Genomic DNA, 16456 nt, shown 5'->3' on the forward strand with positions numbered 1-16456 from the left:
CTCAACGCATGGCAAAATGTCCTTGGACTACGTTTCGTTGGAATGAAATCCTTTCTCTACGCTCAAGAACCGAGACACTGAAGCTGTAGGTGAGAAATACTGCGCAATCCTCTTCCTGAGGTATTCGCGTACTCTTGTGAGTTTGCAGAGCAACGTAAGGCACGCAAACAAGTGGGAAACCGTTTTAGTATCAGTTTCTTTTCCAAACGTCCGGTCGGAGATAAAAAGAAGAGGAAATAGCCGTGTATGTACACTAGAATGAATGTACAGGTCTTATACTTATCACGCGGCTAACTCGCGGGCATAAGAGTAAATAAGTTGAGGGTACAAACCAGATTCGATTCGTCTTAACTGGTCCTCAGTCTCCGTAATATTTATCGAAGACATCGATCAACATTTGTCAAGTACATCAGTCTGTCCTGCAAATATAAAAGTTTTACTAATACGCCTTTTAAAGTACAGAATTATCCCGATTAATGACATTTAGACGTCACGTAATATCGTTGAAGTTTATGACGGTAGGTACGAAGTTAGAAGGATAAAGTTAGGAAAACAGTGACAACTAAGAAGGTATTATCTATACAATATTCCAATCCAACACCAGTTTTCACTATCCCAACGGTATTTAACATTATATGTATGCGTTTAAACAAATATTTCTATCTTTTCTCTTATGTGTAAATATCGTGCAACAAAATTTATTTTTTATTAAAATCCTAGTTCATTGTGGAAATATTATTTTATTTTCCAAGGACTTATTTCGCCCCATTTATTGCAAATAAAAGAGTCGTCACAGGATAGCGAGCGGATATCAACTCCTTACATTTTACAAAGTTCAGTCATAAAATCTAAGGATGGTTCAAATCTATAATTTGGTCGAAGCTGAATCCCAAAGTAAAATCCTTTTTTTTCGGTTAGTCTCAAATCAACCTTTTCTTCGTCGCATTATGTATCTTGATTACTTACTCAGGATGCACCGTTTTAATTGAATTGAAATTCAAGTTTATAATGTTAAATGTCACTTTTCTAATCAATCATACCTCAAAATATTTTCGAGAAATAATTGGAACGACTAATTTCAATTTGAATCATAAATTAGCTTATTGTTCAATATTTAAAACCCGCAAAACATTTTCACTTATTGTGGGATGTTTAATGTTCACGTTGTTCGAGTCTTCCAATCCCCTTTCTGGCCATGAAGGCCGCAAGAACGGATCGATATTCATTCTTTAGTCCATTTCCCACTGTTCTGCAAATGTATTACTACATCAATTTCGGCCAAGGTGTCAGCTCGAGCCAGGCTTTCGGGCCTGCAGAGCAGAATTTTGGTTCCGGAAAACATATGTCTCACTACACTATTAATTGCCTAGCTATGACAACCGGAGATTAAAGGAAAGTTTTTAATTTTGGAATCATGGCGTTAATAGTTTGAACCAGAGGAATAACAATGGACAACCTCTGCAGCGTAATTTACTTGTAAAAAATGTTAACTCCCTGTTCAAGGCGATTTGTCCACGATTAAAACTTGGAAAGCCCATTCATGATGAATGATGACGAATATTTTATCATACGCTAAAATACGATGCAAAATGTTGCTGGTCAGCTCATACCATATCTCATTTCCCATTAATGAATGATTCTGTCGGTCAGCTATAAATTTTGGAGGATTTTAAGTAAGGAGAAACCTGTTTACCGACAACTCGAACAGTATTGCTTTTCCAGGCAGGGTTGCATGTAATTATGTAAGGTGGAACCCTCACATACAAGGACGGGCCTCTTTTTTATTTCTCATGGTAAGAAAAACAACTTTTACGAGGTTTTTTCCATTACAATCCTCAAACTCTCAATATATTTTACCTAAAGACAGAGATTGAGTCGCTAGAGGAAAAGCTGAAGGGGTAAAATAAACCAAAAAAGATTACCTGCTGGCTCTCAGAGTAGGATGAATAAAGGATTACGAGTTGCTTTCTTGAAACTGCTAATCACGAAAGCCAGAGGAGCTTTAACGCAGAGCACGAGCTTGTGGGAGCTAAATGTCCCGGACCACGGGTCATCGATGAATCACGCTCAAGACTTGTCTGGTGGAGGTACAAGGTCTGTCCCAAAAGTAGTATGGCTTATTTTTACCCGGATAAACGTACAGACGGTTGGAGGTTTCTCTGGCTGGGTTCAAGGGAGTCTCAGGAGATGCTGGAAGCTGGTGGTAGTTGGCTTCCGGCCTTTGCGGAGTGCGGATCGTTAGTTTACGAAACCTCTATAACGTGACCTCGTTACGCACTGTCGTGAACAGGTTATTGGAACAGCGCTACGCCATCAAATTTTGCATGACGCCATGCAAAACCGGGAAAGAAACTCATGACACGCTGAAGGCAGCTTATGGTGATAACACTACGGGTTGATAGGGTATTTTTGTGGGGCACCAACTGTTTTGGAAGGGTAGAGAAGATGTTGAAGACACCGAACGTTCAAGACGCCCTTCGACCTCAAAAATTGAAGAAAATCTTGTACGAGTGAATTGTTTTCGACACGGATCGCAAATTGTGTTCGCATGGTTTCCGTTGAAGTTGGTATTCCTAAAAGTAATGCGCATCGACTTGTGAACGAAAACGGGCATGAGAATGGTGGGTACGAAGTTGGAGCCGCGAGTACTCTGGGACGAACCAAAGGAAACTCACACGTGGATCTGCCAAGAGCTTCTCGATCATGTGAGTGAGGATCTAAATTATTTACACAATGCCCCCCAGACTTCTTCCTCTTTTCCCGCCACAAATCCATACTAAAAGGACGTCAACACGGCTCAATGGAAGCGTTACAACAGGTCATGACGAGAGATATTTGTAGTATTCCGGGCGCCGCCTTCCAGAGGGCGTGGAAAACCAGATGGCAGCGGTGTGTGGAGGCACAAGGGTTCTACTTCGAAGAATTTTGAGTGTATGTATCAATTCTAGCAATATATTTTTGGGACCGACCTTGTACTTTTCTTAAGCATGGGTCTGCCACTGAATGGCACATTCGCCAATACACCCCGCAATACGTCCCATTAATCAGCACGTTAGTTATGTCGTACGACCCGCGAACGTCAAAATGTTTTTGTGTTCCAACGATCCGTACCGAGAATTTAGTTCGCTATGATGAAAGGTTAAATCCTTGGGCTACCTGGTTTCAGATCATGCATATAAAGATAACAGGGGTGTACGAATAATAGCGTTACATTTCGAAGTTATTAAGAATGATATTCATTAATTGCTGGCATATTAAAACAAAAGAATATTAAGAACTTGTGGACTGAAAACCATTATGTCAACACGAAGAAAGCGGTTCTTTCAAGAACAACTTTTCATCATCCTGATTTTAAATTAAAGAATATTACGCTTTTTCCATTCAACCACAAGAGGTTTCCTGCACTCTTAGGCCCAGGTCAAGATCAAGTCCTTTTGAGTGAAGTCCAAATAATTCCACTGAAAACGCATTCCATCCAAAACTGACCATGAGCATTCGCAATATGACGTTGCGAAACAATTACGGTTCTTGATATGAGATTTTTGATGTTTTGTGCTAGTTAAATGCCTTTTACTTAAAAGCTTCGTTAAGTGAGATTTCGTAACATGGGCGTAGCGCCCGAGGTAGAAGATGCATCATGAATCAAAAATTCTATCAACAGATGCTGGCGAATGTATTGTGTCCGCAGATTCATATCTGTTGAAGGTTGACAACGAGGTGCGTACATCTTGCGGATATTGTTCAAAAGCGTCCGTGAAGAAGACGCTGAAGTAAGGGATGGGAGTCGACACCCAGCTGATTGGCTGTCGGGTCAAATTCGGATGCTTCGCATCGAGTACAAACAAATAAAGTAACGGTACTTTTAAAAATATAATAAGAATGAATTAATTACTTAAACTGATGCACGTTAAGTTTTGAGAAAGAGTACGAATGACAAATAAATAAACGAACTGCTTTCGTTGATCACCAAACATTTACGAAGCATATAAATATATTAGTCATTTCCCACGGTAGGATTAGTTTTTGCTGTAATTTGCACTATGGTACAAGTTATGCATTTGAATTAATTTTCATTTCGTTCTGATTCCTCATATCTGACTTCGCGAATAATGAAACCACTTTTAGAAGTCTCAAATTCCTATTATATAATTCATATTTATGCATACAATATGTATGGAGGCTTCACATTCCCGGATTAAGGCTCTCGGGCGTGGTTGTGAATCACCCGCGTGCACGCTACGGGTTTGCTCGATGGGAAAACCGATCGCCCAACGACTTGAGGATGGTCACACGATGCTGTGGCGTCACTCGTAATAAAATTCTAAAGTGAAGTTATTCACTTCAACAATCATGCTTCCTTTATCTTTCGACACTTAAAAATTCAAGTTTCGAACACATGATTTCCGCAGCCCAAATGATGAAATATTAACGTGGGACAAGGTTGCTGCTACATCATTTCGCGTGAGAAAATAACTAAGCCCGCTTCATCTGAAATAGTTTCGAACCACTTGTGTCTGCCGTTCTAGCTTGAACAGTAACATCTTAAACGTAGGTTTGTGATTTCCCTCGTACTTCGGAAATGTTAGGTTACATGCGTCTTCTGTTTTTGTGAATATTAGTCTATAAATAAGTCTCGTTCTTTAAAAAAATCTGAAGTAAAATCAAAGATCAATTGGCTAAGTTCAGCAAACACCAATGCCTATCGGTTGAACTATCGGATGGGCGGATAGGTATTCCAACCGGCTGATCCTATATTTTACGAAAAATCGGCCAATATATCGGCATTTCAGTTTAAAGGAAGAAGTGAAGGGCATTCCCAGAATCCATCGTTGGAGTCGCATTGGAGGAAAGGACTCCGCTTGACATTGGAGGTGGTGGAGGTCTGAGACAAGGAAGGATAACAAAGAGAGAGGGACTGGGAAAACACGTAAAACGGTATAAAGAGCCTCAAGGACATGCTCGACTGTGTAATCTATTCTATATTGTGGAGAACCCACCAGGTCCCTTCCCATCTAATCCCTCTCTTCGCCCGAGCATTTTATTTCCATTTTCTTCGAAATTTATTTTCTTATTCAAGAGAAATGTCTTTTTCGTCTTTCAGTACTATACCCCATCACTACTTCTTTCACTTACTAATATTCGTAACCAACTTTTATACAGAGCGTACCGTACGGAAACTTAATCTTTGACGCTATAGGATAAGCTTAAATTTGAGGCTAGAGAAGTGGGTGAGGAGAAAGTAAAAATTAAACTGGATCGAAAGGTAAGCAAACGTAGAAGTGCTAGGCATGAAAGGAGGTGTAGAAAGGGTTGATTTGATCAACTCCAAGGAGGTAAGAAAAGTGGATGCAGAGCGTCTTAATTGGTGATGACAGGCTGAAAAGGGAATACATTTATAAGTAAACGAAGATGAGGGAGGAAAAGAATAGGAATGTGGATTAACGACCTCGGGCGTGATTGTGAATGATTCGCGCGCACGCTAGTTTTCGCTCGATAGGAGATCAAATCGACAAATATCTTGACGATGGTCATGCGATAATGTGGCATCATCTGCTTTAAATTCTGTGCTGCTATTCACTTTTTCATGTAATTATTAACTTTTTGTTGTAGAAGCAAATTTAGGGTAGCCTGTCACATTGTTCCGCGTGAGTAGAGGCTTTGAAATGTAGCGAAGGACAGTCTGTGCCCATTGAAAACCTACCTTAACTGGTAGACTACCTTCAATAACAAAATAATTTTTAACAGTGAGCCATTCATTTATGTAGTTTCATTCTTTGCAAGGAAACGATGAATGAAAATGGTTACAAAATACACGGCCTAGGGCGATGGAACAAGACATTAGAAGGGAAAGGACCAGGTGAGTTACCCGCAAGGCAGCCGATCACGTCCTTGGGGCAATTTCTGCCGTTTTAAGTGTTCCTTTTGCCCATCTCTCTACGCAGCGCTTTCTCGACTGAGACGCTTCATCACCAATTTATCTCGGAGTTCTATCCTTCAAGGCGACCACAACGAAGATTACTGGGGCCACTGTAACGTGTGGATCATTTAATACTTTCTTAAATTTGGAATTCTGACATTTCGTATCGGCTGATTTCTCTTCAATGGTTGATGCATTCTGAGAATTATCCGCGGTGTTGGCATAGGTCGGTATAAATCGGAGCAACCCGACAAAATACTAAGGGTTTATACGGTCGCGTTAATTCAGTGAACACGGAGACCTTAGGGCCGATTCGATTCCTGGATTCTGTGCATTAACGTTACGCAAGATGTGTGATTTTTTGTGTGGCAGATCATCCTGGGATTTCATGGGTGTCACAGAGAAAGAAACTGCCTCCCGTACCATGATGTATGAGTTCCAGCTGCCCTCTAACCTTACTTAGTTTTAAGCGAGCTATACTTTCACCTATAAAACCAAGCTTTGGGTTCATTAAGGGCAAAATATTTCACCGTGCTTTTTTGCTATAAAAATGTGTGAGAGACAAACTTCAATCAAGTGATTTTTCAGAAAAATAAATTTGTAAAGTTTCCATCTCGTATCAAAGGTTATACCATAAATCAGCAAGATCAGGCTGGTCCTCTGATCTGGCCTTCAAAGGGGTTGATTGAATGTTCGCCAATAAATTGGATTTATAGAAAAATACTGATTCAGAAACTGTATTAAGCTCACACAAAGACACCAGCATATGGCAATCAAACACTTCAGAACTTGAAGGTTCAGCTAGAGACAAAATAATTCTTTTCAAACCTTGCTTGAGAAGGATAATTTAGTTCATTGAATACAAATTATTTTTTTGTGAATTTATAGTAAAAACCTGAGACAAAGCATCCGATTCTTGAACCATAACAACAATTTAATAAATTGAATGTGACCCAGATTTATCCTAGGGTGTTAGATCAACTACTACCATATCCCCCTACTTCGGTTACTCATAAATTCCTGTTGACAATGATCCCTTGCCTGGAACAACACTCATGAATTTAATCGTAGGTTAAATATGTTGAAACTTGCAACAAATATTTTCACAAAAATAATTACCTATACACCTACAAATTGATGGTGCATTCTGATTATGTACTGCTATATGGTAGATTAAAGGTAACTCCTACCTTACTGAGTATCTAATCCCAAATTAACCTGTTATAATAAACATTCTAAATAGAGATGCTAAACTCACCTAGTGATCATATTCATGGTCATTAAAAGGAGAGCACCTAAACTATTTTCAACCTGAAAAATGTTCTTAGGTAAAACAAAAGTTGTATGGCATTGCTGGTTTGAGACACTATTTTGTGAAAACTCATGATCACTGACTAAATAGAACTTGGTGTTTTTCAAACAAAAATTTTTTTGAATGAAAAAATACTGTTTTATTTATTCAGTGAGAATTTGTTTGTATTGTATGTACATGTACTTTGTAATCCCCGTGACTTTAGCTCAAATAGAACATGTAATTACACTCCTAAATGCAACAGAAAAATATTAGGGTTACTTTTATAAGAAATCATCAGCTTATTGGTGAATCATACTATACTAACCAAACCACAGTTATTAACCCAAATATTGATTCGAAAAGTATGAGTAGACCTTAACCAATTGGGGGATGCTGAGGATATCCAGTGGCATCCACTGGAATCAAACCCAGGCCCACAGCCCAGCATTCTAACCACTGGACTACAATACCTCTAACTACGAGGGTCATCCGGAAAGTAGTACCCGTTCGTGAAATAAAGACACAAAAGTAAATATTAACAAACATAAAAAATTTTATTTGAAAGAGGATACTTTAAACTACTTCTCAACATAATCTCCAAGCAAATTAAGGCATTTGTCATAACGTGTGACAAGTTTCTGTATTCCTGCTGCATAGTCCTTCGCCGCCAGCTCATTGAGATACGCGAGGGACCCATCTTGCACAAATTTTTGCATAATGCAGATGGTGTTTAACAATTTCATGAACAATTGTTCGAGAAACATTGGGAAAATGCTCACAGATGTCATCAATTGTGACGCGCCGATCGTTCCTCACGAATTCGTCAACTGAGCTCACCAGTTGGTCTGTAATGACAGACGGTCTCCCCGAACGCTCATCGTCGTGTGTGTTCCCCCTCCCCATGTTGAAGTTGCGACACCACCGCCGAACAGACGACTCGTCCATTACATTGTCTCCATACACCTCCTTTAATTGGCGATGAATATCACATGGGCGAACGTTTCTTGCATTGAGGAATTTAATCACTGCCCTCACTTCACAACTGGCGGCGTTCTCAATTTTTTTAAACATTGTAAACAATCACAGAAACAACACAGGCAATGCTAGCGTCACGCAACTTGGCTCAGAGAAGGCAGACAAGCCACTGAAGCTATCTGACCTCGTCCAGCGGCTACTCGCGTCGTCAGCACTTCATGCGGCACGAACGGGTACTACTTTCCGGATGACCTTCGTATAATAGTTCTGTTAAAGTAATGCACCCATATATTTTAAGAATTCCATGAAATAAAGAACCTTTTCCGTCTTTGCATCCACTTTCTTTCTACCTCTTGCCTTTGATAACAAGTCAAATCAAGCAACGGAATCATCTTGAGTAACTTTAAAGTATTCATACATTTGAATATTAGTCAAGAAGGTAGGGCAAAGTTCATGTGGCAACATGTCCTAAAGAATGTAAAATAACCACATTTAGGCTAGTAGGGCTATTTCTTTTTCCCAAAAAGTTCTGCCACCCACAAAATGACACACTTAGGGTTAAGTTATGGCTGTACAGAGATTTTGTTCCAGTGACATATTTCACATTTGAAGCTGAGATCCTTTGGCTGGTAATAAAATACTTAATCCAAAATTTATTACAAAGTAACAAACTTAAGCATTCCAAGTTAAAAACTTATTCTCATTATTCTCACATTAGCAACAAATGCATTAATTGTCAAGTTGAATACGTTGATTTCATGTTTTTCCTATCATTAAATCAAATGTTCCATAAAAGATCAAATTTAATAACAATTTTTCTCCTCATTCTTGGAAAAATTCCAGCCCTTGATTTAAAAAACAATCAACATGAACTGGATGACATAACGGCTGTTGCATTGGCTTTTGTGAGTGATGGAACAGTGACCACTGCAAGTTTGCTCAGCTTTGCATTTTTTGAACTTGCTCACTACCCAGATGTTCAGAGCACATTGAGGAAGGAAGTTATAGAAGTGCTGGAACATCATGAGGGAATTGTGACCTTTGCAGCACTGCAGAAGATGACATACCTTGACATGGTGTTGTTAGGTGAGTGGTGTAACTATTAACAAAATTAAAGTCCTTAAACATTCCCTCCAAAAAAATTAAGTAAGATAAACCAATTTAGTGAATTGTGGTGAGGAGATTTTGGCATAATGATTTAAAGAAATTAACCCTCCTGCTTGAATAAATAAAAGGAAGTGATAGCACCAAAATATAATAGAAAATCAATAACATGTAATACAAAATAAACATTGGAGGTCAAACTTATAGTCATATTTCATATATCTCTCCTAAATTGAATATGCACATGAAAAAATAAGCTTTATAGAAATATATAAAATGAATGGTTTTAATTTTAATGCTGTCAAATGATAGCACTGACAAGTAAAGAAAATGAAGATGAATGTGAAAATCCTTCAGCAAAGGTAGATATTAATTGAAGGTGAAAATAATTTTGCCCATAATATTTCAATTAAACCCCTCCACCAGGGTCATTAAATGCTAACATATTTTTCAGCACTGTGCACCATTTCAAGAACTTATTCTGGTTGTTGGCAAAAATACAACATAGAGGTTAGCTCATACAAACTATCACATTCGGGAGAGTGTTGGTTTGCATGTGAAAAACTTATCAATCATGGGTGACTATGAGGGAAATAAAGAAAATATTTGAATGGAAAATAGTATCCTTAACTAAGTTCTGTCATTAGAAAATGACAAGGGCACAGACGTACAGCAGTATACACAACTTTCAGGATAAATAGAAATTCCATCGACTACATGTGTACTAGAAACTGTACACCGAGCTAATTTCCAAAATATAACGATTTCAAATTTATATGGTGTCACCATGTAGGTGATCTTTGCTGATAGCAAAATTTATTGACATGTTAATTTTATTTTTAATCCAGCATAATTTGTCAAATGTGCAACAACTTTTGTCCTAAGGCCTCAAAATGTTGTTTCTACTGAATCCATCATTTGCAATATTAATATTTTGGATTTTATCTTTCAAAATTACGCTACTATTTACTCTCAGTATATTTATAGGGAAATTCTTCTCTAAACATAACAGCTTCAGGTTTAACTTTGTGGAATTCCTTCATGATGAGGGTAAAAAAGAAACTTGACACTTCCACAATTAAGTCTTTGACTAAAATTGATAAAGTACCTACAGGTTGCTTAGAATGCGAATTTACATATTTTTGTACTTTTCACAAAAATCTTCATGTAAATGATGACATTGTTCAATTTATAATGGCATTGACAAAGTTCATCCCAAATTAATATTATCATTATCTATTTCACTAACCTGCTGTCTTATATAAGCCAGTTTGTAATCCTTTTGACATCTTGGATTCAGTCATTCCATAACAAATTTAATAATCCAATTTCCAAGGAATTCTACAAAAATTTTCCACAAGGTTTTTCTTCATGAATTCCACCGTATCTAGGTACTATATTGAATGGAGGACTGTTTCAAAAATTGTTTCATGATGAAATAGACCACAATGCTTCCCCTCTTGAATTCCATGAAATACAGAAGATATAGTTTAGAAAAGAACATCTTATCATGAGTTTTTGGGTATTAATGAGTCTTGATACAATGTTACGAGTTAAAACTTCACTTTAGAATGGAATACATGAGGAAAAACATCAATTGTCTCGATGGACAGCTTTTTAGAGCTATTTAAACTTTGTATTGGAAAAATAAGATTTTAGGGTCAGTTTGATTACAATGAAGTCCAATTAGTGTGTGGGAATCTCCCCTAAAATACCTATAATCCTGATTTTCCTCCAGCTTTTTTGGAGTAAAATTGACATATTTTCAGTTAAACTTAAAAATAAATTGAATGAGTAAGCTGATCTTTTAGAAATCTGCTGGCTACATAAATCTATCTAGCTGGCTCATAATCATAAGGGCTTTGAAATAAGTTTACATAATGTCAGAAACATGCATGCGGTGACAACTCATCAGAATAACTGTAACAGGGAGAAAAATCTAACAGCTTAAGTTTCATTTTAATTTTGCAACTGATGTAACAGAGATCTGGATATAATATAAAATTATACCATGAGTAAGATTCTTATGGAGAATGGACCAGTGAACTAATCAGTAAATTGCTAACATCAATATTTTTTTTAATTTGAGCTTGCATGCATATACTACCTTGATCAAAAAGTTCCCGGAATAACCACCGTGTGGCGCTCCCATCGTTCCGATTTGAGTTCTGTTTTTTTTGTTAAATTGGTACATCTGTTGTTGATATTCCCTTTAAATCTTAGTGTCATAACTTGACATTTGCAAAAGTTACGTAGCCAAGAGTACATCTATCTCTGTGTGTGTTGGCGATGTTTTACAATTGCAGAAATGGATTTAAATTTGCAACAACGAACTTGTATTAAATTTTGCGTAAAAAATGGATTTAGTGGCGCACGGACGTTGGAAATGTTGGAAAAGTGTTTCGGCAACGATTCTCTAAAAAAAACGGTCGTTTACCAGTGGCACGAGCGGTTCAGAAGTGGTCGTGAGTCAATCGAAGATGATGAACGCAGTGGCAGACCATCGACATCGAAAGTCGGTGAAAAAATTGATAAAGTAAAAGAAATGTTGGTCAAAAACCGCAAATTAACCATCAGAGAAATAGCAGAGGACTTGAACATTGCCTATGGATCCGCCCAAGACATTGTGGTTAATGATTTGGGTTTCCGTCGTGTAGCAGCAAAGTTGGTGCCAAAAGACCTCAATTTCATGCAAAAAAGAGACCGTGTTGACGTCGCAAAAGACATGATTTGCGAGGCTGAATCCGATCCCACATTCATCAAAAGGATCATTACTGGAGACGAGACGTGGGTTTATGAGTACGACACGCAATCCAGACATCAGGCAAGTGAATGGCGTTCACCAAATGAGCCGAGACCAAAAAAACCACGTCGTTTTCAGTCAAAAAAGAAGGCAATGCTGACGGTTTTCATGGATTACAACGGTGTAGTGCATCATGAATTTTTGCCAGAAGGCCAGACAGTAAACAAAGAGTATTATTTGGGCGTTATGAGACGTTTGCGTGAAGCAATTCGCCGAAAGAGACCAGAAATGTGGGCAGAAAACTCGTGGATTTTGCACCATGATAACGCACCGTCGCACAGTGCTATCATTATTCGTAATTTTTTGACGAAAAAAGCAACAAATACCATCCAACAGCCACCGAATTCACCTGATTTGGCTCCCTGTGACTTCTTTCTGTTCAATCGAGTTAAAAAACCATTACGGGGAACGCGTTTTAGCAGCCGAGAGGAAGTAATGGAAAAATCGCAGGAAGCACTGATGGACATACCGAAAACCGACCGTAACTTTTGCAAATGTCAAGTTATGACACTAAGATTTAAAGGGAATATCAACAACAGATGTATTAATTTAACAAAAAAAACAGAACTCAAATCGGAACGATGGGAGCGCCACACGGTGGTTATTCCGGGAACTTTTTATCAAGGTAGTATACTAGTATTTTTGCCACAGGATTTGAGACCCTTTAGAGTGCTTTGTAAATTGTTGGTAATTTATATAGTACAATAGAAGAATGTATTTCTGAAAGTATGGACAAAGCATGTAACATGAGTTCATAACATAGAGGGGAGAATGAATAATGATCAGGGCAAATATTTTCATTTTATTTCAGAGGTTTTACGGCTTTATCCACCAGCCCCCTTCATGACACGGTCTTGTGCCAAATCATACCAACTACCTAATCCTATTGATGAAAACAGTGAAGATGGTGGATTGATGCTGGACAAAGGTATACCAGTTGTAGTACCAGTATATGGAATACAAAGAGATAATGACTACTTCCCTGATGCAGAGGAATTCAACCCAAATCGATTTTCTAAAGAAGCAATAAAGGAGAGGAGGCACTTCACATATTACCCTTACGGAGAGGGTCCAAGAATATGCATAGGTATGCAAACACACAAATTAATAAACACAGCTATATTAGAACAATATGGAAAACAGAAGTCCAAAAAAATGGAATTTCAAGTAGTGAGAAAAAAATGAACAAAAGTGAAATGCAATAAATGACTCGCAAATGCACTTTATATATAAAAATTCTGCTATTTGTGCAGGCATAATGGCAATGATCTCAGTTTTCAAGACCCCTTTAATTATTCCACAGCAATTAAGCTTTAATGACTCAGTCTTTGCCCTGTGCAATTTTTTCCCATCATATTTTTATCCAAATGCAAATTACAGTTTAGTACATACAATGCAGGACAATATTTCAATTCATCAAACGATAAGAGAAAAATTAGAGAATAATTATATTTAGTCTTCAAATAAAGTCAAATGTTATGCCCAAAACTGATCATTAAAAAAAAATAGAGAAACCTACAAAGCTGACAATGCTATTTCGTGCCACCATCAAAATTGAATAAAAAGGAAATCCTGAACACATGAAACATGCCAATCCTATCAGCCACAAAATCCTAGAATTATAATCTGTTAAAAATTAGTTACTGATGACTACGAATCATTCATTAAACTAATAACACTTCTTAAATAATTGCTTCCATTGAATCCTAATAGCCTAAAGAAGAGAGACAGTTTATTTGTAATATAATTAATTTAAAAAAACCTTTTGTACTTTTTCCTTAGTGAAAATAAAAAAAGACATGCAGTGATGTTATAGTTAACAAATAATAATGTAAATTGCAAGTAAAAAAAATGAAATTTTAACACAGTCATTGGGGTGAGAATGAGAAATCACATTTCTTTTTTAAGATTCACATCGTCTAGTACAGCCACAGGATAAAGAGTTGTAAATATAAGTAACTATAATGCAAATATACTCAAAGGCTATACAGTAGAGATTAAGTTCTTCACTTGAAATTGAATATCTGGTATGTATATTATATTTTCACTGATTTAACTTCATATTAACAACATAAGTAAAATATTCATTTAAAAATTAAAACTACTCCAAGGCTTATTTTATATCATCATACTTTTTGGCCATCAGACTACTTCAAGGCACATCATTTTTGTAGCCATGAGTCACAAGTATTTTTTAAATTCAATCACTGATATGCAGGAGCTTAGGCAAGGAAGTCTAAAATACTGATATGATGCGTGAAGTGTGGGTAAAATCTATTAAGTTATATCATCTAGTACAAAGGCAATGGTAGAAAATGCTTGAGTTACAAGTGGATGACCCTATGATTTAAATTTCGTCAAGAGTTGTGCAGGATAAACTTTTGATTTATCACTTATCTTGGCAATATTGATATATGTTGTCAACTTTTTATCCTTAATGCGAACTATGCATTAAAAACATGGTTGTTTGGAGACATCTATATTCAAGGTTAATTAGTATGAGCATCACTTGAGAGAGCCAGATTTAAATCCTTAGTAACTCAAATGACATTTCAAAATGGATCATCACCATTGGCATGAAATATGGCTCTTTAAATAGGTACCCATCATTATTCATTATTAACTTTGTGTTTCTCTTTTCAGGAGTCAGATTTGGCCTCTTACAAGCAAAGGCAGCAATAGCAAGGCTACTCCCATTAATTAAGTTGATACCTCATAAAAACACACCACGACCAATTACTTTAGATCCACATTATTTTATCACCATGTCAAAAGGAGGCCTGTGGATTCAAATGCAGAAAATACATTAAAGGGGATATCCAGCATCAACATCATGTGACTGACAAGAACTGAATGTCTACAAAACATGATCAGTGATGTGGTACAATGAGACTTCAATCCAAGGCATTTTCATTCAACAGATATATAACTGGTTTCAACCATAAGAAGGCATAACAATTTCAACAACAATGAACGTATAGTCATAAATTCATTGCAATAAGTTCTTGCCTAAGTCCCGAATAATCTTTCCACTCATAATTGCTAAGAATTTTTCTTGAAATGTGAAAATTACATCACAGTATGCATAGTCACCAATTAGCATAATAGCAATTGATCAATATTCATAAATAAGACTGCTCTCCTGCAATTCTTGAGTCAAATCTTTTGCATTTCATTCAACTTAACCAGATAATTCAGACTGGAAAGGTGACACACTTAAAAGTTTTCTGTGAGACTACCGGGATTTAAACAATATAAACTGAGAACAGTATTGTTCTTCACATTGTACATTTCTTTTTGATCCTGATGCAAGTGTATGTAATAAGAAGTTCAAATGACCTTAGAGGTGAGAGTGCAGTGGTATTCCCATGCCCCATTTAACTTACATTGTTATATATCTACTAAGATAATAAAACTAAAACATTAACCATTTGCATAAAATATATGTAAGGATGATACAAAGTGATAAGAAATACAGCCAGAACACCTATTGCAATGTTGTTAGATGAAACAAGCAGCTTGGGGTAAATTTATCTACAAAATGAGGTGACCCCGATTTCCAGGTCTGAATTATTGGGAAAAAAATATGCTCACTACTTGAAAAAGTGTCATAAGTTCAAATTTCAATTTTTATACAAGTGCTCTATTGGCCTTATATGAATTTCCAGGCATAGAGTAGATAGGTTAACCTCACCAAATGTAGAATCTTAAAAACCCTATTAAAATCTTACCATAATCATAATAATATTTTTTGTAAATTCCAATTAAATAATTTCATGTTAGCACAAAATTTTGTTGACTCATTATAAAAGGACAACTCCCCAATTTGGTACAATTATAATATCTCTGTGTAAAAAAATACTACATAGTAGACTAGCCCTAAGGCAATGAAACTCCAAAGCAAAAGGTTTGACTGAGCATCTCACTTGCTACAAGGGCCAAAACATTTTAATTTGAAGAGTAAATTAATTTGCAAAAAGAACAATTTAGTCTATAATCATAAACTTACATGCAGTCAATAAAATACAAACATTGATTTAACTAGAAGCACCAAAAGAGAAAATGTTATTTTCAATATTTTCTTATTGATTGTAACATCCAGTAAATAAAATCCAATAAGTCTTAATTGTGTAAGCATAGAGAATATAAATCGTTCGATTATTGCTTCTTACTTGTTTTTCTACATACATATATACTTAAAATAGGGGCCATGAATCAGGTTTTAATTCAGAGAATTATTTAGGAGCATTAATGGAAATGTCCAAGATGAACTATAGCTACTGCAGATAATCACAACAATCAAATGGTTTGGTTTGATAGGCAACACCAGAGCTCACGTCACCTCACTAATAATGAGCAATTC

General features: G+C 36.6%; 1 protein-coding gene across 1 annotated transcript in view; it reads left to right on the forward strand.

The window, feature by feature from the left end:
- Positions 1-15883, forward strand: part of LOC139694404 (cytochrome P450 6j1-like) — a 38155-nt gene extending 22272 nt beyond the window's left edge. Inside the window, exons 3-5 of the mRNA XM_071592944.1 lie at positions 9030-9272; positions 12905-13180; positions 14737-15883. Of these exons, the coding sequence (XP_071449045.1) occupies positions 9030-9272; positions 12905-13180; positions 14737-14903 (686 nt within the window). The 3' untranslated portion in view covers positions 14904-15883. The remainder of the gene's footprint in view (positions 1-9029; positions 9273-12904; positions 13181-14736) is intronic.
- Positions 15884-16456: the final 573 nt, after the last annotated feature.

The sequence above is a fragment of the Hetaerina americana genome, unplaced genomic scaffold (genome assembly GCF_022747635.1).
Source record: "Hetaerina americana unplaced genomic scaffold, ioHetAmer1.1.p SCAF_5, whole genome shotgun sequence".
Classification (NCBI taxonomy): domain Eukaryota; kingdom Metazoa; phylum Arthropoda; class Insecta; order Odonata; family Calopterygidae; genus Hetaerina; species Hetaerina americana.